At 31.6% G+C, this 22,103-nt stretch overlaps 1 protein-coding gene across 2 annotated transcripts in view; it reads right to left on the reverse strand.

The window, feature by feature from the left end:
• Window positions 1–3,577: 3,577 nt before the first annotated feature.
• Window positions 3,578–22,103, reverse strand: part of LOC111047556 (band 4.1-like protein 4A) — a 611,588-nt gene continuing 593,062 nt past the window's right edge. The window contains exons 19-23 of one of the 2 annotated variants that reach the window (XR_005570427.1): window positions 18,996–19,145; window positions 17,005–17,145; window positions 10,153–10,873; window positions 7,576–7,754; window positions 3,578–5,641 (exon numbers count right to left, since the gene is read on the reverse strand). Coding sequence is in view for 1 of the 2 variants with exons in the window: in XM_039420715.1 (XP_039276649.1) it covers window positions 5,567–5,641; window positions 10,153–10,873; window positions 17,005–17,145; window positions 18,996–19,145 (1,087 nt within the window). In the remaining variant the exon portion in view is untranslated. The remainder of the gene's footprint in view (window positions 5,642–7,575; window positions 7,755–10,152; window positions 10,874–17,004; window positions 17,146–18,995; window positions 19,146–22,103) is intronic. The other variant, XM_039420715.1, reaches the window with a different exon arrangement.

The following is a 22,103-nucleotide window of genomic DNA, read 5'->3' on the forward strand; positions in this document are numbered from 1 at the left end:
ATTAAATGAAAACACAAACTTAAATTGTCAACCACTTTTTATACACTTTTTACATTTATTTTCAAATAAATTACTGATTTAATTAATTATTAATCCAAGTTTGTGTTTTCATTTAACTATTCACATTCACATATACGGTATATAGGAGATTTATACTTTTATATACTGATACATATAGGTACTTTTAAGCCTGTAGAGATCCAAGATCGATGAGGTCATCTTTCTTCAGGGTTACTGTAGAATATAAATTAAAATATAAATATCTAAGTACCCTTTTTGAATTTGCCCAAGTACCTGGGAGTTATGCATGACCGCACTCTATCCTATAAACACCATATCCAAAATGTTGCTGAGAAACTGAAAACAAGAAATAACATAATTCAAAAACTTTGTGGCACTACTTGGGGTGCTTCGGCCACAACTTTGCGCTGTTCTGCTCTGGGTTTGGTGTATCCAACCGCTGAATATTGTGCTGCTGTGTGGTTAAATAGTGCCCATGTGAATAGAGTAAATGCGCAACTGAACCACACTATGCGTTTAATCACTGGCACAATTAGAAGCACCCCCATATACTGGCTTCCAGTTCTCAGCAATATTGCTCCACCGGGGCTACGTAGATCTTCTACTCTTGTACATGAATACAAAAAGATAAAGAGTAACAGGGCACTTCCAATCCATGGAGATCTTCTGGATTTGGGTGATCGGTTGAAGTCAAGGCATCCTCCCATGCGCATGGCAGAGCAACTGAGCGATGAAAATGTTTCCATGAGAACAAGCTGGGAGGAAGAGTGGATGGAAAAAACCCCCCTCAGTATCTGCTTTAGGTACTCAGTTGGTGTAAATGTGGCTGGATTTGAACTGCCAAGACGGACGTGGGCGGCCCTCAACAGGGTTAGGACTGGCCACGGGAGATGCGGGGCCTCTCTTAATGACTGGGGCAGTTTACCTTTCCCTGCTTGTGATTGTGGAGAGGCTAGACAGACGCTGAAGCACATCATCGGAAATTGTAGTATACGTGCCTACCAAGGCGATTCAAATGATTTTATTTCGGCTTCTCCACTATCACTACACTACCTTGACAACCTCGACATCAAAATTTAATATATTTACAATATCTTATTAACCTGACAACAGTCTCATAACCAGATTTTTTCTTTGACTACCTACCTATATGTTTGTGTGTGTCTATATATATATATATATATATATATATATATATTATATATATATATATATATATTATATATATATATATGTCATACGCTAGTAATAATATTAAGTGATTGGAAAATAACTCAATGAGTCTATAATTATTTCCCAATCAATTAATAAGGTGTATTTTATGAGATGCAGGAATCATATGAATGTTTGGGAAATAACATAAAGGACAGATTTAGCCTGAAACTGTAAAGGAGAAAATGGATTCATAGGAGAAGATTCAAATGGAAAGGAGATTTATCAGTCACATTATAATAAGGTCTATTTCAAGATTTTCAATACAAATTCAAGATGATGGCTTCAAATTTATCAAGTTTTTTATTTATTAATGCCTTTTCAAGTGTAATGAACATTTATTCCATCTTTCTGATCAACCTAGTGTAATATTACATTTTTTTCTCACATTGGAATCGAATCTTCAATTCGAGATCTATGGAACTTTATAGTAAATATCAGAGTCATCAATAGACGGACAAATTTTTTGACGGAGAATTTTTTATCGTAAATGATTGTTGCATTGTTCCATGGTGTCACCGAGGCTTGGTTAGCAGAATTAATAGATAGATAGTTTATTTAAATAGAATATATATATGAAAGTTTAAAATAACAGTTTCAAAATAAAGTTTTATTGAGAACAGATGTAGGATGTGAATTCTAAACTTGTAATTTATAATTTTTTTGGTGACGTGTCTGTAAAATCGACACCAAACCAGGCTTTGTTCTGACTTGCAGTTTTTTCGGGTGGCTTCTTTCTTCTCTAGAAAAATGGCTGGCTACGTGTGTGTTGTAAATTTTTGCTCTGAATCTTTTTCGTTCATGTGAATTTATTAATGTTTTAAATTGAGTTTTAAACAGTTTATAGTGTTCTATTTTGTCCACATAATTTGCTATTTGTGTATTCAAGCCAATAGCCACTGTTTTTCAACTGTAAACTAGATAAGTATTTTAGTTCGTAGTAACTCCAAATGATTAGGCTTATAAGATATAGTTCTTTGTGTATTTGTATAAATTCATCTGAAGATTATAAGATCATTTGCTCTGAAAACTGGATTTCTCATTCATAGGCGATAGATCCATTCATAATTTATCAAGAATCTATTACATTGGAGCCGACAACTATCCTTAGGTTAATAGGTGTTAAATGCTATTCCAACCGATTAAGGAAAAATTGGTAGCACGGCACTAGATACAACATTTTTAGTATGATGTATAATTGGTCTGTAAATTTCTGTGAATAATTAATTTGATATTGTGATTGTGGAATGTGATAAATAAATATTATTACAAGCCAACGGGTAATTTTTGATAATAAACTGAAGTTTCTCATTCTTATCATTTGAATAACATTCTTCTTATGATATTTTTTATAGAACTTGGAGGAACTCTACAGATTCTCACTGTTTCCAAGTTTTTTCAATAGTATGGATTATATAGGCACTCTTTTTATTAGGGAGCTAGCTAACCCTAAACCAATTAATAAAACAATATACAAATCTTGAAGCAATCTTTATTCTGGTGTGATCACCGAAACTGGTTGTTGAACTATTTTAAAGTTTTTTTTTTAAATAGAGTGCTTCAAGATTTTTATTTATTGTTTTATTAATTTAAAAAGTAGCCCATTTGAATGAAGTGTCCCTATACCAATGTATTCATAATTTGAGGGTTGATGAGCTAGATAAATAATAGTTATTGTTCTTACTTCATATTATTATCATCATATTTTATTGTAGTTAATGAGATTCCACTCATTTCGTCTGTCTCAGAGTAGGACTACTCTAATATTACCGGAAGCGCTGAAAACATATTTTTCATCATAGGTACTGATTTCTAATCTCAGCTTGTTTGGAAAACAATTTATCAATAATGAAATAGAAACATTGCCAGTTTAGATTCCATTATAGAACGGTTCTACAGACTTGACAGTGACTCAGACGAATTTACCAATAAATTGGACATCAATTCGATGTTTATTCTGGTGTAGGTACACGAATAACTGCTAATTAAAGGTGATGCTGAGTCCCATCTTTCCTTAGGGTCCCATTACAGGATCGAATGTGAATATTTTACTCGTTGCACAATCAAAGATCTTTGAGCAAATATTTGACAGTATAATGAGACCCTTATGAACGCGTCTTCTCTATCAAATAATATAGGAAAATGTTGCAAGTAATATAGGCATAATCAATTTTAGAATAACTTTTAGATAAATCAATTGATTAATGAAAACTAAATGAGAGAGTATTCACGTTCTTATTTTATAAAGCTTCTAATTCTATTGGAATGAAATGAATATATTTTCAATTCTAGACTCTAGAGTACCGTAACTCAAGTCAGGGTAAGGGAAAAACACACAAACATATAGTCAAAAGTACAAAACTTTATTTCATGAGTAGGTATTCATAAAATTGATAGGTAATGACATGCAACAGTACTTAGTAAAAGTGATCAATTTTCCTCAATATATCAATACAGCCAATTTCATTCGTTATTGGAAAATTGTAATCTATTAACTCTTACAGAATTTTAGGCTATTCTTCCGTAAAGGAAACATCATCTACATTTATAAGGTTCTCACTTTTTTATTGGTTTGGTATTGGATAGGAACAAACTTATTATTCTATCAATAATTGAAATATCAATGAACTTCAAATACGTGTGTGTTAAGGAGTCCCTCAAAGTCGAGAAAACCCAATAAATTATCATTAAATTATAGGCTACATTATGGAGTTCAATGATAAATACTAAAATACAAGTATAGATTAAATTTTTTAAAGTTAGATTTTCTTTTATTCACTGTTCATGGAACTTTCAATAGAATTTTTTTCATCTATTTATTGGATGAAGCATTTGATTTTTTTATCGAGGCCCTATCACTTTTCTTGCATCTGTAATAAGATTGTTTTTTCTTCTATGAGACGAGATACAGTGGGTCCACTGGTTTTCTAATTTAATCCAATCATATCCCAGCAATTATCATAGAAATCACTACTCCCCTCTCTATATTTTTATTTAAACACAAATATAGTTTCAGATATTATTTATTATATACTTATAAAATAAAATTCATTTTGCCACTTGAAAATGGCATCATCAATCATTCATCCCATCATCATCACCTAGGCTTAAAATACTTCTAGAAGGTCGCCTTTGTAAAATAATAAATAATTAAATCAAATGAAAGCTGGAGCCAGTTGTGTTTAAATAAAAAATATGAAGAGGGTACCAGTGATTTCATCTATAATGATTGAACAGTCAAAGCAGCTCTATTGAAGTATTTTTTCAGAAAATATTCTAGCAAATTTATCCTCCATCCTTGGAATGGAAACAGTCATTTTGAAAAGGAATCAGCTCATTCATATCAATGATGAAATTGAATGGTAGTTCAGAGGAATAAGAAGACAATTCACTGATAATTTAGAAAATCTAAAACTTCATCCAACATATAACACATTTTGAAGCTTCTAAAATATCATCTTCTGGTTTCATAAATTATAGTAATCAAAATATAATTTCTTGGCTTCTCTAGGATACAAGACCCTTAATGAAGTACCTACACTCATCATGTTTTGATCACCGAATCAATATCTTAGGTGGGTTCCATACCCTACTAATTAGATAAAAATGAAAGTAAACATCAATAAATACTATGGGATCATCTGATTTAAATTAAATATTATTATCTCATATTAAATACGGTACTTCCATTACATCATTCTTACATAATTTATGCACACATAAACTTATTACTCTCATTCTCACCCAATCATTATATTACTAATGAGATCAAAAGCTTCAATATGACACATACTTACATAAATTGATATTAAAATGAATAAATTAATGATACAAGATACACATAAATAGGCCTATTATATGAACAAAATTCTGTATCCAACTAATGGTCACATATTATGAATTAGGTACTACAATATAACTTATACTTATTACAAAAGGTTTTTCAAAGATTAACCAATATAAGGTTCATAAATATATATGTATATAATACAGTAGGCTAAAATTATTTTGATTGTGTTACTGGTCAATTATGGAAATCGAAAATTAACAGGTACTATCTATGACAATAATTACATAATAATGCCGATTAATTATAAACTAGGGGACCTGAGGTTGAATTTAATATTTTTTTTCTTGAATAGGATATCAGTCAGGTATTAAATTTGTAACTCAGTGTAAATATTGTTACACTCGTCTGTTATAACAATCTAATGTTACACTATTTTTATCTGATACAGCAATGTAGTGTAACAAATGCACTCTGTGTTGTTACAGTTATTTGTTACGAGAGTGTAGTATTACAATGTTAAACAGCGTTGTTACACAGAGTTTGTTACAATTCGGTGCTCATTTCGTGGACAATCATTGGATTGTTGTTAACTTCATTCTTCTGTGCGCTGGTTGAGGTCTGAAACACAAATTGGAAAATTGATAAATGAAATTACATGAACTATTAAACGAACAAAAGTAAAAAGTGGTGGATATCTTTAATAATAATATATATTTATCCAATGACAATTTGGCTTACATTACAGAATAACGCAATAATAAAATATTGAATTCAACAAAAATGGCTAGTGTACAGTCAAATACAGTCATCATCAAAGTCACCATGAATGAGTGTCCAAAACATTAGATTATATCAAATGCCACGTTTTGGTGTTTTTTCACAAATGATATTATTACAAACGTACACATAATTTAAGAAACGTCAAGTTAAATAAATGACAGCATATGCTTACATTATTAGAATTTTTCAATTTTTGCTGGCTGAAGTTTTAAAAATTTTCCTTTTATTGTCACTGCCGCCTGCCTCAACGATAAAAATGTATTATTACTCGTGAGTAGAACAATTTTTCCCTTTTCCTTTCATTCCATTCCTTTCGAATAAATTTTTGTTATTTTCACTTTTTTTATTAATTTTCTAAAAATCTCTAAAATCTGATGTATATTTCTTATTTTCTTTTTGCAATTTGTATTTGTTTTCTTTCATCTTATACTTAAAATTTTTGAAGTGTAATATTTATTTTGTTCTAAGTTTATTTATCTTTTGTAACTCGTTTTTTTCTGTAACTGGGCACACGCCGAAAAATCTTCTGGTTTGGCAGGACCCTCAATTGTTTGTACTGTGAATAAAAATTTTGATTTGATTTGATTGATTGAATGAATAAAAGCTATAGAAATACGAGGTAATACTTCTTCTTCAGAATAAATTAACAATATAAGAGAAAAAAACAAAACGAATAGGTCAACAAGTTTCTCTTTTAAATGATTACACCAAGTTAAGGCTACTTGGATGGTCTCAGATTATATCTATGGTTACTTAGATTAATTGTCCAATGGTTATTCTTATAAGGGCCATAATGCACCATCTACATTAAACGGTAAACCACGCTCACTTGTAGATATGGTTGCATTTATCATAATGTGTTTCATACGGGGTTTAAACGAACAGCTGACATTTCTCCGCTTGAACAGAGTATCTGCACACGTTTATCTACAATAAAGAGAGGTCCATCTCTCTCAGGCCTAGTCAAATGCTGAAAGCCTAATCATTTTAAATGGAAACTTTGGACTATTTACGGCGAGGTGGAACAACCCTCGGGTCTCCCCACTATTGGAAGCCATACGCTAATAATATAATTTCAAATGAATTCGGACATCACATAATTATAAGCAGGTATCAATGTTAGTAGACATTTTATTCATACAAGTTGAATGAACTTAAAATATTCAACAACATCATTAGAATCGATGATACATTCACTATAAGTATGGATAATTTTAAAGTTCTATGTCAATCTTGAGGGGATTAAACGACGATGTATTTGAAGCTGCAGTGAATAAACTGTATGCTCAGTGTGTTTACTCTATCACTTTTTTACTACACGTGACGTCACGCTGGCGTTCGAATCTTACACCTGTGAGTGATCAACCTTCTGTCTACTAACGTTGGGTAACTATAGTGAGGTCCACGTTATAATGACAGTGGATAAAGATAGAAGAATAGAGGGATAAAGATAGAAGAATAGCGATGCCTATTCTCTGCATTAATTAATCATATTTCTACACTGTCAAAAACATAATTGGCACCGTTGTGGACCTAGTAAAGGATAGTACCACACCGGCTTTGTCGGGATAGCAAATCCAAAGTTGATCAAATACTGTCATTATAACGTGGACTTCACTATATAAATAGACACTCAACTACAAATAGATTGCAACCACGATCTCATTTGTTACTCATACGAGTATTTAGTCTACGGTAAGTGATTTTAATATATTACATCAATATCACGTTTGTGGGGCATCGGAAAAAACTAGAAAAAATTTAATGATTACCAAGTCAATAAAATAAGTCATGCTGTCAGACTAGTCACTGTCAACGCTTCAGTCGCCATCAGTCACTAAACAAAAGTCTCGTCATTTGAGTCAGTCAAGAAAGTTTCCTCAAAATCATGTCTCTCAGCTATCATCTCCCTATCAACTGTCAGTCGACGGTAGTAGCGTCCAAGTCCAGTCTATAACAATCAAAAGTGTAAATGAATAGACTCAAAATGTTGTCAAAAATCCACTTTAATTAAATAAAAATTAATATTTTACTGGAGCATGCTTTCGTGTGTGCTCGCACATTTTCAGCTGTAAGTTACAGTACAATACTGTATTATAGAATACAATAGAAATATGTATTATAGAATATTATAGAATACAGTGTATTCTATTCAATTATGGAAAAGTTCCACAACATCAAAATTCACTCTACAAACTTAATTAACAAAAGTGTAAAATTAGAAAATTATGGGGAAGCTCCAATTCCAAGAGTCTATAGCTCGTAGTTTCTTGAAAAAAGTATTCATTATTCTCACTCATCTATCAAGCTCTAGCATTCTGTTTAAAGTGAGATTTTTATTGCGGATAATGCCCACATCATCGTTTTGCTTGTGCATGGGTAATGGAAAAAGCGTGAGTGATTTGATGATGTGATCAGACGTCCAGGTCTACCAGCGGGATTTGAGCCTATGACCAGCGTAGCGCTTACAGAATGGAGGGAACTAAACCTTATAACTTAATCGTCTCGACTTGCCGGCGAAAGTCCTTGCCGGCAAAATAATTAACAAATAATTAACTTGGAATTGAATTATTGAATGTAAAATAATAACACTGCCTTCCACTGTCTTCTTTACCGGTAAATCTAAAGGAATATCAACTGGTTATTTTTGTTAAAAATTATTAATAATTAGACCTATATTATCCATTGGAGTTTTTTTTTAATACATTCAGTATATCATTGGCTTTGTTCTAATAGGTATATGCGTTTTTTCGCGCTTAATGCCAAAATAAACAAGTTATCGAATTTACAAAAAATGTTACTTTTTTATTTATAAACGACATGGGGAATAAGAGGTTTTAGTTTGGAAAGATACAATTATTTCTTAACTTCTCTCTAAAAGAAGTTCTAATAATATAGTCGAAACCGTTCATGATCTGGAAAGAAAACGGAATCTGGAATGTTAGCACTTTAACAACCGCTTATTAGACCACTTAAAAATTTCAGTTGCCACTTTTTCTCACTCTTATAATGATCTTAAAAATTATATTGAAAAAGATTATCCAATTTTAATAATAAAAAAGTGTACCAAACAGCCTTAATCGTCTCGACTAAAATCCTTGCCGTCAAAATTATTAACTTGAAATTAAATTATTGAATGTAAAATAATAACACTGCCTTTCACTGTCTTCTATACCGGTAAATCTCATGGAGTATCAACTGTTAATTTTTGTTAAAAATGATCAATAATTAGACCTATATTTTATTCGTCAATAAAATACATTTTTCTTTATGATTTAATAATACATTTTTCCATATTAGGATTCAATATTTTGCTAACCAAATTATATTTCTGCATTGTTGTAAAGCAATGTGATTGCTACGGTAGAAAAGTTTGGTAGGCCTCTTGTATATATACCTTGTCGAATGATAAACAAGGAAACAAGGACAGCAACACCAATATATGTCAATCAAATGATGTCATTGTAACGTGGCCCCCACTATATACCTATAATCACAATTCAGCACTTATTATTTCCACTTTAATAACGTGAATCCTTATCTTTAATATACTGTGCTATAGATTATATTATACTATTAATTATTATAAAGATTTTTAATGTCATAGTGAAATAGTATTTTCAATTTGAGTAGGAACCCCAATTAAATCCACCTTGAAATAACATTTCATAAAGAGATACTAAGCCGTTCTCATACTTTTTCCTTTCCTTTCTGCTGTAAATTAATAGTATTGATTAATAAAAATGTGAAAATCTGTTTGAAAAAAAAAAAATCAAAACTGTTTGAAATATCGATATGCGGCTTTCGTCTTCATTTTTTTCTTGAAATTCCTTATATTGAAATCATGTATAGCATGACCACCTTCCTATTTAAAAAAATAAAGTTGCATTGAAATTGGCGGATCCAAGACGGCGGACCAAATTTTTCAAGTCATAGTGAAGTAATATTATTGATATTATATTATATTAATATTATTAAGTAATAATAAAAATTGTAATTTATATTTATGTTTGTGAAATGTATTCTGAATGGAAATATTTTTAATTTGAGTAGGATCCCCAATAATCACACCCACCATCAAATTACCTTTGTGTATGAGATATTAAGCCGACTGAGTCATTGTCAATATTGTAGAACCGTTCCATAGTTGAATAAGAACACAAATATGTTTTTATAACAACATACATTATACGACAACATATTTGTGTTTTTATTCAGATATTGAGCCCTTCTCGGACTTTTCACCGACTCTGTATACTTGAATCTTATATACGTGAATCTTTAAAAAAATGACTCTATTAAAAATTAAGGTACTATCTTTGATCTATATTATAATCTATACTGCTCACCGTATTATCAGTTGCTGCCTTGCCCTGATAGAACACCCCCGGACCCCAATTCTTGTTGACTTGATCCTGCTGCAGCTGACCACCGCCACCAACCACGTCCAACCCCCATTTCACCCCATTACTCAAATCATCCGCACTAGCGATCAGCTGTTGCTGACTCTGACTGTTCACTTTCATCCCGCCATTTTGGTGCGTAGGTCCGCCATTTTGGTCCACCGACAGGTTACTCCGGCTCTTTGAAGTATTCGTTAGGTTACTAGTAGATTGTAAACTACTACTGCTGCTACTAGTAACACGTGGTTTCCCATTCAGATCACTGCTGCCATTCATAACTTGCCTCAAACTACTATCCCCACCACTACTTCGATTCAGATCTACAAAGCTACTGCTCTGTGTGAACGAACTCTGTCTCGAGGGACTGTTGTAGGTTATGTTACCGTTAGCTTGGTCAATTATTGATGACCTTGAAGTCCTCAGATTACTTGAAATCCCCGCGTAATTCAAACCTCCGTTGGAACTGGCTAGATACTCTTGGGAGGTGTTCATGTTGGGACGTGGTGGTTTGGCAGAGGTATAGTTGAGGAGCCCTTCCTGAGAGGGTCTGCGACTTAGGGAGGTTTCTGGTAACGCGGGAAAGTTTGGGGGAAATTGGTTGTCGGGGGTTTTCCAGGCTAGACCCACTGTGCCTCTCACTTCGGGGCCGACCCAGGGTTTGTGGTTGCTGGAAAAAGAATGAAATACATTAATTTCAAAAAATGAATAAAATAATTTGTAATTGGGGTAGATGAATGAGATGCTTTCAGTTTCATGTTGACATGTTATAATCATCATCATCATGATCATCAGTATTCTGCCCAAGGGCAGGTCCATACATCCATGAATCCTCCTTCTCCATTCCTCTCTGTCCTGTGCTATTCATAACATGATTTAAAATATATATTATTTTAGAAACATGTAGAGCTGAGAAAACTTATTCATTTCACCATGAACATTCCTCTCTGTGTCTATACGGTAGTGTGAAAATAACATGTTATATGTTAAATAAAACGTATTATTTTAGAAACATGTAGAGCTGAAAAAAACTTATTCATTTCACCTCAAACGTTTCTCAGAATCTCTGTGTCTGATGTAAATTTTAATTTGTAATTTATTCTTCATAGAACTGACAAAATTACATAAACATATCAATCAAACTACTCTGAGAACAATGAAATAAATATAAAAAAAAATTTCAACACAATGTAATCTATTCGCAACACACAAAAACATTGGAGAATAGGAATACAATATTATAATAACAAAGATTACAAAGATTGGATGAAAACAAGAGGTACGATATCCAGAAAGCATTTCATTTACTGAATAGGACTATATTTTGTGATAATATGTTGCATGATATTCTGTTTCTCCACTGTAACACTTCTAACCAGGGGTGCCCTGCCCCCCCAAGGGCAATGGCGCATGCCCCTCCCCCCAATCCAAGAGTAATGCCCCCCCCCCCCAAAGTATCCCAATTCCCAACCCTTCAGTTTTTAACATTAGTCAGTGTATGACAGTAAAATTCACATCTTACATTCTAATCTTCCAAAGGACCTTATTTACCTTTGTTCTTGTGGAGAATTCTTTCTGTTTTCATAATATTGTAAAAATATATACCATCGTTTCTTATTTCTTTTTAAATAGAAATAAAGTATCTTTTTGATATTATTTTTGAGACTAGCAATGCACGCGTTCTTGTTCGGGGCATCCCATGAAGGGGCATCAGAAATAAGGATAGATACATCTCATACCACAGCTTCTTCTAAGCTTTTCAAGGTAGTCTAAAAGTATGTTGAAAAATATATGGCCAACTTTTCAGGATTATTCAACCTCTTTTTCCTCCAACTAATAAGATTGTCTCTGTCTGACTTAAATGTACACTGTATTTTCTATCTCGGAGTCTCTCGATGCTGAGAAATTATTCTCTGTCACAAATGTTGAAGCTCTTTTGTGTTGGAAGTTTTCATTGTGTTGTTTTCTCTCTCCTGTTGAAGTATGTGTGTGAAACTTTCATTTGTTCCTTTCAAAAAGTGGAAAAATTGGAATAGAATGACTACCGTACTGTATTTTATTTTTTTATTTGATTGGCGAAGAGTGGGCAGTAATGTCAACTCTTTTCCACTTGACTACAAAATTGACGGATTTCTCCACCTTTTCACGGTTGAAGCGAATGCATTATGAATTGGAGAAAAGACGAACTTGAGACAACTAAGCTTGTAGAAGATTGATGTGTATGCAATTTAAATAAGAATTTATTGTTGTATCAATCAGTATAGACCTAAAGAAGCGTTTTATAAACAGTAAAATTATAAAAAAGAATCATCACAGTTTCTCTCTCATTGAGAAAGATTGGTATGACTCTGAATGGCGAGGTCATTCATGGAGACGTTCATTGGTGCTGATCAAAGAAGAGAGTTTTTCTACCCAACAATTTCAAATTCCTATTCTGAAACTACATTATTCCCAATAATAAAGCAACTATAACCATGTATTGAAAAATTTGTGATTATTTTTAAAGAGGCATTCAAATCATCTTATTCATTTTTTGGAAAAACCAAAATGAGGACAGGTTGTGGAAAAATGTATCCTATCAGATTTCCTTTAAATTATTACATAGATAAAATCCCAATTCGAAAGTTTTACCCAATTGAAACATTCATCTTTTTATTTTCCATAATACTCAACATAATCAACCGCTTCTGAATAAAGACTGATGCAAGATAAAAAGATGCCTTTGAATTTAAACTTTGTACAATTTAATCTTATAGAAGCTTGGTTGTTGTATCTGATACATCTTCAACGTTTTACCAATTATAAATTCAGCAGTTTTTCGACAGATTAGATTGATCATATTAGTCAAATATCTGCTACGTCAAATTTATTCGTTCAACACTCATTGAACATAGAGCAATGACTATTCAAATAATTCAGATTTTCAAAAATCAACCTTGTATATTTATAATGAGCTTGAATTCAGTTTTTCTCAAGTTGAGATAAATGAATTCAAGCAATAAGTGTTATTTCTCATATCAATGTATCAGAAAAGCATTGATAAGAACGCTTGGGAGGGGTGAGGTTTACTACACTTTTTCCAATTGTATTTGAGAAAGTATCAAGTTAATTTAAGAAAGTATTAATTGTATTTGAGAATAGTCACTTATAATTGAGAGAATGCCATATATGTAGATAAGAATAGTCAATTGTATTTGGGAAGTCATCACATATGATTGAGAATGGTGAATTATATTTGAGAAATCGTCAACTGTAAATGAGAAGATATCAATTGAAAATGAGAAAATTCTCCAATTGGCATGTCGTGACTTTTCTGTAGGCTACAGTACATGTTTGATTTGAGCAGGAAAGGATACACAGTATTCCAATTACTACCATAGGCTTTGCATGGGGGCAAATGAATATTTTCAATGGTGAAAGTATTTCCCCTGTACTGTTTACGAATGATTTATGCGTATCATTTCTATGTATGTATTGGCAACGCGACTTTTGTCTTCAAACTTTTTATAAAATATTGCACTTGATTAAGATCAAATTATCTATGTTCACGGCGCAATTGAACATTATCATGAATCAATTATTGAATCTCTTGATCGAACAATTCGGCAATTCTTCAATGGATTTTGGGGCATGAAAATATAATTTTTTTCAAAAACTAAATGTTTTATTGGAATACTAAATATATTATCATACTATTTTATATGAGTAGCCTACAGTTGGGAAAAATATTACTTGATTACTGTGTGGTAAATAGGGTGTAAATTTGAAAGATTGAAATTGGCTTCATTTGATATTTTTCGCAAATTTTTGACAAGAGAAGTTTTTTCTTCTGTCAAATTCACTAGAGTTTGCGAAGTTGTTGATAATTGCATTCCCATTTCAGAGACATTAATATCATCATGGAACGCCTTCGAAATTAAAATAATTATTAGATTAAAATGTACATTACAATTTAACTTATCATTGTGCTTTTAAGAAAATTAGGTTGCTACAGCAATGAAACTCAAACACAGGACCATTAAAAATTAAAATCAACAAAGGAAATCAGAATAATAGTGGATGATGAAGTTATAATTTATTTTTGTCAAAGATTTACCTTCAAACTCATAGGATTAAAATAACTAAAATTCCTGCATACAACATATTATTAATTGTATTTTTTATGCTTTATATTAAGTTACAATTTGCAAAATATAACATTGCAAAGGTGTGAAAAAGTATTAAAATTAACTACATCCGGATATCTCTATTTAATACATTGATTCTATAGCCATGATTCAAAATGTTGACATAAAATATAAAAAAAATCATGCCCCCCCCAAAAATGTTGATGGCGCAAATTGCGCCATGCCCCCCCCCTTGTGGGCACCCCTGCTTCTAACACATATTCGATCTGATTTTTTTTTTAGATAATTTGTTCACACTCTTCATATTATTATGGCATAATAAACTCAGTGGTAAAATTTGTAATAATATAGTTTATTTTCAATATTTTCTCTATTCATATGGTTTTGAAATGTATTGTTGAATATGAGTAGCCTCATTATTTTGTAGATCATAATAATTATGCTAAGTAGATCATAAATTATTTATGTTAACTTATTTTTGTTACAATAGGTGGAACGTAAAACCAAAATTATTGACGTAAAACCAACCATCAGTAGATCATAAATTATTTATGTTAACTTATTTTGTTACAATAGGTGAAACGTTAAACCAACATGAAATGCCACAAATTACTTATTTTAATACATATCTTCTTATTCACCAATAATTGAGAATGAATTACATTATGAAGAATTATTGTAATTTTTATAATCTCAACATTTTTCTGTTATTTCATTAATTTTGTGTACATTTTGCTTCTCAATAATTACTGTTAAATAAGAACCGCATGCTGCTCAGTTGAGAGTGGAGCTGGATTCCAACGACGACACATCATGCAGTGACAGTAAAAGTGACCGGCACAGTGAAAATATCATTTTCACGGGCTCTGATTGGACTGTTCCCACTCTGCACGCGCTAGCAAGTATGAATAATCCCATTTTAACTTATGGGGATAATATTTTCACGGCACCGCTCACTTTTACTGTCACTGGTGCGTGGCAATCCAGCTTTTAATAGGACAAGTCTCATATTTATATCTAGGAATGGAAGGAGCTTTTTTGGGGTAGCGCCTGTTTTTTCATTCCGATTTATTGTATATATTATATATTTTATATTTTATATTTATATTTATATATTCCGATTTATTTATATATATTGTGATTTTATACAATGAATTAATACATAAATCAATTACCTATTCTGCAACTCGTTTGAATAAGTATAGGTGAATCTGATGAAAAAAAAGTAAATTCGTATGGTTTTTGTTGGTGGGGTTTACCTTGCGGGAAGGTCCCACCGCCTGAATATACAGAATGTCCCACGAAAAGTGTAACAGCCAAAGACCATGGATTCTATACTTCAAATTTGCAACAAAAATGTCCAGTATTTTTGTATAAATTTTCTTATATCGACCTTAGTTTTTGAGATATATAGATTTTTCGATATTTTCGAAAAACGTCAATAACTAGGAAACTATCAATCAAAATCTAATTCTAAGGATATGGTTGGAAAGAGCAAGAGATTTACAATAATATTCATATTTATGATTTGTTCTTTTGTTTGAAGTTTTCAAACTTTTTATGAGCTATCATACTGTTTGAAATTTGGCTTTGAACTCGACGAATGTACTTTTTTCAACTTTGAACGCTCATAAAAAGTTCAAAAACGTGAAAAAAAGGAACAAATTATACGAATCTTTTTGGAAATTTCTTCCTCTTTCCAACAATTCCTTGGAATTAGATTTTGACTGATAGTTTTCTAGTTATTGACGTATTTCGAAAATATCGAAAAATCGAAATATCTCGAAAAATAAGGTCGATATAAGAAAGTTTTACTGGACATTTTCTGTTGCAAATTTAAAGTAGAATCCATGGTCTTCGGCTGTTACATCTTTCGTGAGACACCCCGTATAATTTAAGCCGTCAATGGGCCTTACGACTGTCATACTCCAGCCGGGACAGTTTAACGTTCCCATCCGATAACACGGGAGTGATCTGGTTAAAAACTTTTGTTAATGAGAGGGTTTGAACCCGGGATCTCTATGCTGCTACGCAAGCACTCTATCCACTAGACCACGGATCACTCCACCTGGTGACAGTAGGCCTATCTATGAAATCTTTCAATACAGTGTAATAAATTCATCTATTGATTTAACAATTAATAGATGCAGTGACTCTTATTTTCAGGGATACTGAAAGTATTTACACTTGGAAATGACTTTTGAATATTTGAAACTAGTAGTGGTTCTGTTATAAAATAAAAGAATACCTGATAATATTCTATTGTGTTTCATTAATTCATTGCTTTGCAATGTCTTCGTTCAGTAACTGCATGATATTGAATCAGAGATAGAAACTGGGATGAATTCATGAATTCCATGAGAAAATTTGTACATCATAAAAGGATAGGCCTACTTGATATATTCTATTATGATCCATTAATTGGCTACTTTGCAATTTCTTTGTTCCAGTAACTGCATGATCTTGAATCAGAGATAAAGACTGGGATGAATTCATGAGAAAATTCTACATCATAAAAGGATACTTGATATATTCTATTGTGATTCATTAATTGACAGATTTGCAATTTATTTTTTCAGTAACTGCATTGTCTTGATTCAGATAGAGACTGAGTTGAATTCATAAATTTCATGATTTTTTAGATTATGTTTGAAGTACTTGTCAATAAACAAACCTTGAATTAGACAGAGATTGTCGCATGGAGCCGAATGGAATATTTCTAGGCGGCAAGTCTTGCTTCCATAAACTGCCTCCCGTTGAATTGCTCGGCTGTGAGTTATGATGGGATACAACTCTCGTCTGGTCTTGTGAGATCCTGTAGAAAACATGAATAACACTCAAGCTTCTGTCAGAACACTTAATTCTTTAGCAGAAGAATGTTCCAGTGGATCCTTAATCGATATTGATTGATGAATATATTTCCTTGCTATTATTAAATATTAAAACATAAATGAAATGTTCCTGTTAGAAATGTATTTTGTAAGGAGAAGAAAATTTTAGTGTATCCCCAATCAATATTGATTGGAGATATTTCCTTGCTATCAATAATCAATAAAATATTGATACATTTTCTCACGGATTAGTAGATTCGTATGGCTTTTGAATATATAATTTAAGCCGTCAATGGGCCTTACGACTGTCATACTTCAGCCGGGACCGACAATTAACGTGCCCATCCGATAACGGATTAAAGCAAGGAAATGGGCTATATTCATTTTTTTAACATTTTTTTCAAGTCAAAATTAATAGTACTTGAAAGTTTTGTGACAAAACTATATCTTTCCTTTCAAAAAAAAAAAAAAATGTCAAGGATTGGCCGGCCTTACAACTGTCTTTCACGGATGCCCAACGTTATGTATTTGCCATTATAGAATTTATTCAATTTGTGATACAAAGTTTACACTAGGATAAAAGATCAATATAATTAAATATATAGTCTTAACCAATTGGTATCATCATGGTGTAGAGGTAACGTGTGGGTATGAGAGATTAAGGCTGTGCAACACCCTGAAAAACTTCTTACTGGTGATATTTTTCAAAGTTTTTCGGTTTGTATAGACCTACAATCAAATTATAAAAATAGAAAAGTTTTTTTCAGGAAAAGGTGTTTTTCCGATTATTACTTTTTGAGATATGAGCGCCTAAAAAACGTTCAAATTATTGGGACGGATCATTTAAATTCGGTAGGAGATTAATTCAATGAAACTTTGAGGATAATAATATTCTTCATCGTATATCTTAATTGAATAAGAACAAATTCCTTGAAAATATCAATTTTTGGGAAAATTATTGCATTTTCAAAAAATGTCCAGAATAACTCAATAAGTTATTCTTAGTAATTTTTAAGGCTGTGCAAAGGCTAGAAATAAACTTTTTACTCGTGATATTTTTCAAAGTTTTTTTTTTGATTTGTATATCATCAAGCTACAAAATGAAATGTTTTCTCAGGAAAACATTTTTTTCTGATCATTACTTTTTGAGATATGAGCGCCTAGAGTTTAAATTTTTGGGACAGAACATTTCAAATTCGGTAGGAGATAAATCCATGAGATTTAGAGGATAGATAGTTCATGGTATTGTTGATCTAGTGAAACAAAAATTTTCTGAAAATATCAATTTTTAAGATAGTTGTTCAATTTACTAAAAATAGCCAAAAATAGCTTTTAGTTGAGTTATTTATGGTAAATTGAATAACTTTTCCAAAAATTGATATTTTTCAGAAAATTTTTGTTTTACTAGATCAACAATACCATGAAGAATCCACTATCCTCTAAATCTCATGGATTTATATCGTACCGAATTTGAAAGGTTCTGTCTCAAAAATTCAAACTTCAGTCGCTCATATCTCAAAAAGTAATGATCGGAAAAAATGTTTTCCTGAGAAAACTTCTTCATTTTAATAGCTTGATGATATACAAATCGAAAAATTTAGAAAAATATCACGAGTAGAAAGTTTATTTTCAGCCTTCGCACATCCTTAAACACAACACTTTGAGTTACTTTCAGACATTCTTTATTAACTCAACTCAAGTTGTTTTAGTCTTTTTTTGAAAATGGAATAACTTCTCGGCAAAATTTATATTCTGTGGAAATTGTTGCACAGCCCCAAATCTAAGCCGTGTTGGCCTGCATTATTCTAGAAATATTGTAAAAAAATGCACAAACCAGTTGGAATTGTCGTTTCGTCTGTTGATGTTGTGATGTGTGGATTGTCCGAGCAATGTTGTCGGGTTTCCATACAGAGCGGAGCAAAGCGATCGCGTGTTTTGGGCCGACGACTCCACGCTTTGCGGCGTCAAAGCAGGAGTGCCGTTTCTAACAAACAAACAAAAATCGCATTGAATTGAAAGTTTTTCAGAATAAATCCAATTCAGACAATAAATATCCAGATATAAAGGTTGTCACACTAATCAGTGACAATATATTTAATTGTTACATATAATGAATTCAATTCGAGTCAAACAAACAAAAACTGCTTTGAATTCAAATTGTCCCACATTGAATCCAGTTCAGACAATGGAGATTTAGATAGAGGTTGTCACACTAATCAGTGGAAATATATCGGCAGTTTGTTATACAATATTAAATCCAATCCAATTTTGGCATTGAATCCAGCACAAGGAATCAGTGAATAAATAGAATTGAGATTGTTGCACAATAAATTCAATCTGAGTCGATCAAGATTTTCAGCACAGTAAATATAATCAATTACTTTCGATACAATGATTATTGAATTATTGGAATTTTCTATCAATTTAACAATTTATTAATAAAACAATATGAGAATCTTGAAGCATCCTTTTTTTTAAAAAAAAAACTTTAAAGTAAAGGGTGCTTCAAGATTTTTTATTGTTTTACTAATTTAAAAAGTAGCCCATTCGAATGGAGTGTTTTAACGATTCATGTGAATTATGGAATCTATTGAGTAGAATTTATTAAATTTATTAAACTGTATAGGCCTATATATTTTGTAAATTTTATTTTGCATACAGAAAATTGTTTTATGAAGGGAAAAAGAAGGACGATTATATCCATGTGCAATGTGAGAGCAGTTTGGAGTTTAATTTAAGTAAACATAGCCAAATTTCATTATAATCATTAAAATCCACATTTGAATAGAAACATCACAATTTGAGCTATAACAACATAACACGTAATAGGACTGAATGCATAAGAGTTCACACCTTTGGAAAATTAAGAATATTCCCAGCAAATACTGAACATTGAATTTTAGGATGAAATTTTACAATATTATCCTGTTCAATAATAGATAGTCCAAGTGCTGGACCTATAATAATTAAAAAATACTTGAAAATACTTTTCTCGAATCAAAGACTATAGGAAGACTCATTTACAATAATAGCTACCAGCAGTGTAAGACACAGAGAATATAGAAGACACAATAGTCTAGAATAGTATAGAGTAGGCTATAGTTTATATTATACTCACACCTATAATTGGAATTGCTAGATTAGAACTAACTGAAACTCAAATAATAAAACCATTTTATATCATCTATCAAACCCAATAATCCAGTATTACATTTGGATAATTTATTTCAATTCATTTATTTATAATTTTTACAAAGTAGCACTGATTGGGAGAGAAGAACTAAGGATACTCCTTGTACTATTTCTCTCCCAAATTTTGATAACATTTTGAAAGTCCAAAATAGGGTTATGGTTCCACTTTTCTAAAATTTAGTCCATTTTCACCAAGAATTTTAAATTTTGACGGTTAAAAACAGAATAAAAAACAAAAATATCACACTCAAATTTCCATGATAGCTTAATTAGCAAAAATATTTTCTAGTACTTAGGGTAGCTTAGGCTACTTATATTATTTTCAATTGGCATTTTTATGACGATTAGAACACCCTAGAACAAGGAGAATGAAACCTGTTATGAATAGGCAGAATGAAGGAGGAAGAATAAATTAAGATTACCAACATTAGTCTAATTAGTATCACAAATCTCTTTTCTGTATAGGGCTACTTTTTATAGGAATAGAAAGACAAATGAAAATCTCAGTACCCTTTAAGAATTATTCAATCACAAAGAATAAAGTATTACAAAGAATACGATACGGTAGGTAATTTATCATTTAATAATAGGTAATTTATTAATCTGATAATCAATATAATACATGAATACATAATTCTATTTCTCGAATATTCAGAATATTCAGCCTTGAGGTTCAAATTGAAGACAGGTGAAGAGCAATTTACTCAAAGTGAGTTCACACTATATGATAGCTGAGGAAGATTGTAAAGACATGAAGTCGAATAAATATTGTTCAATTGAGAATATTATTTGAGGCCTAGATTCCTAGATTAACCCAAACTTCTACATTAAATACATGCGATTTAATATTGATAGCAGATTCCTCCAAAGCGCAAATATAACAGGGAAATGAGGATGATTATTTTAGTGAATAGAGAGACCCAATGGTGAATAAGTTGATATTGAGAGCAGAAATATAATAAAAGCATATTTTGAAGAAGTTAATTATTGTTAAACCCAACGAATAGCCTACATATAATCAGCATAAGCTGTAAGCAGAGAAAACTTACACTTAAGATTGTTTCAGGTATTCTATGCTGCAAGCCAAAGTTAGTAAGTTAGCCCTATAATCGATGATAGGGTGTATATTGTATATGTACAAAAGACCATCTTAAACTAATCAATGTTAGGGTATATTGTATGTACAAAATTGATTGAAATTCTCCGATTAGAATAAGATTCAGACGAGAAATTTTGAACAAAAAAACATAATAGTAGGCCTAGTTTGTAAGAATCACAAATAGGTAAATCATCCCATGAGCGACTTTCATCTATAATATTAACATTTACAACTTATGTTCATGAGGCATGAGTTCAACATTTTTCCAGTTCAAAAAATTATATTGCCATATCCTGTATATTTTTATGGAACTATTCTCATAGCCTTCTTCATTTTTCGTAGCAAATAGACATGATTCTGAATAGTATATTACTTCGAATTAAGCTCAACCCCTCCATAGTATTAGTTCAAGTATATTTGATAATATTATCATTATTCATCAATTTATAGCGAATGAATAATCGAAATTAATATAGCAGTACCACATCCTGGAAAAGGGAACCACCCGGCACCAACTGGATTGGCAGCACCATTTCCTTTTTGGCATATCATGCGCAATTCCAGCAATCATGCATAATTTGTTAAATTGAATCTTACCTGAAAATATAGAGTCTTTGAGTGAAGAAGGCCATTGTATTGAACGGTGTGTCA

The sequence above is a fragment of the Nilaparvata lugens genome, chromosome 2 (assembly GCF_014356525.2).
Source record: "Nilaparvata lugens isolate BPH chromosome 2, ASM1435652v1, whole genome shotgun sequence".
Classification (NCBI taxonomy): domain Eukaryota; kingdom Metazoa; phylum Arthropoda; class Insecta; order Hemiptera; family Delphacidae; genus Nilaparvata; species Nilaparvata lugens.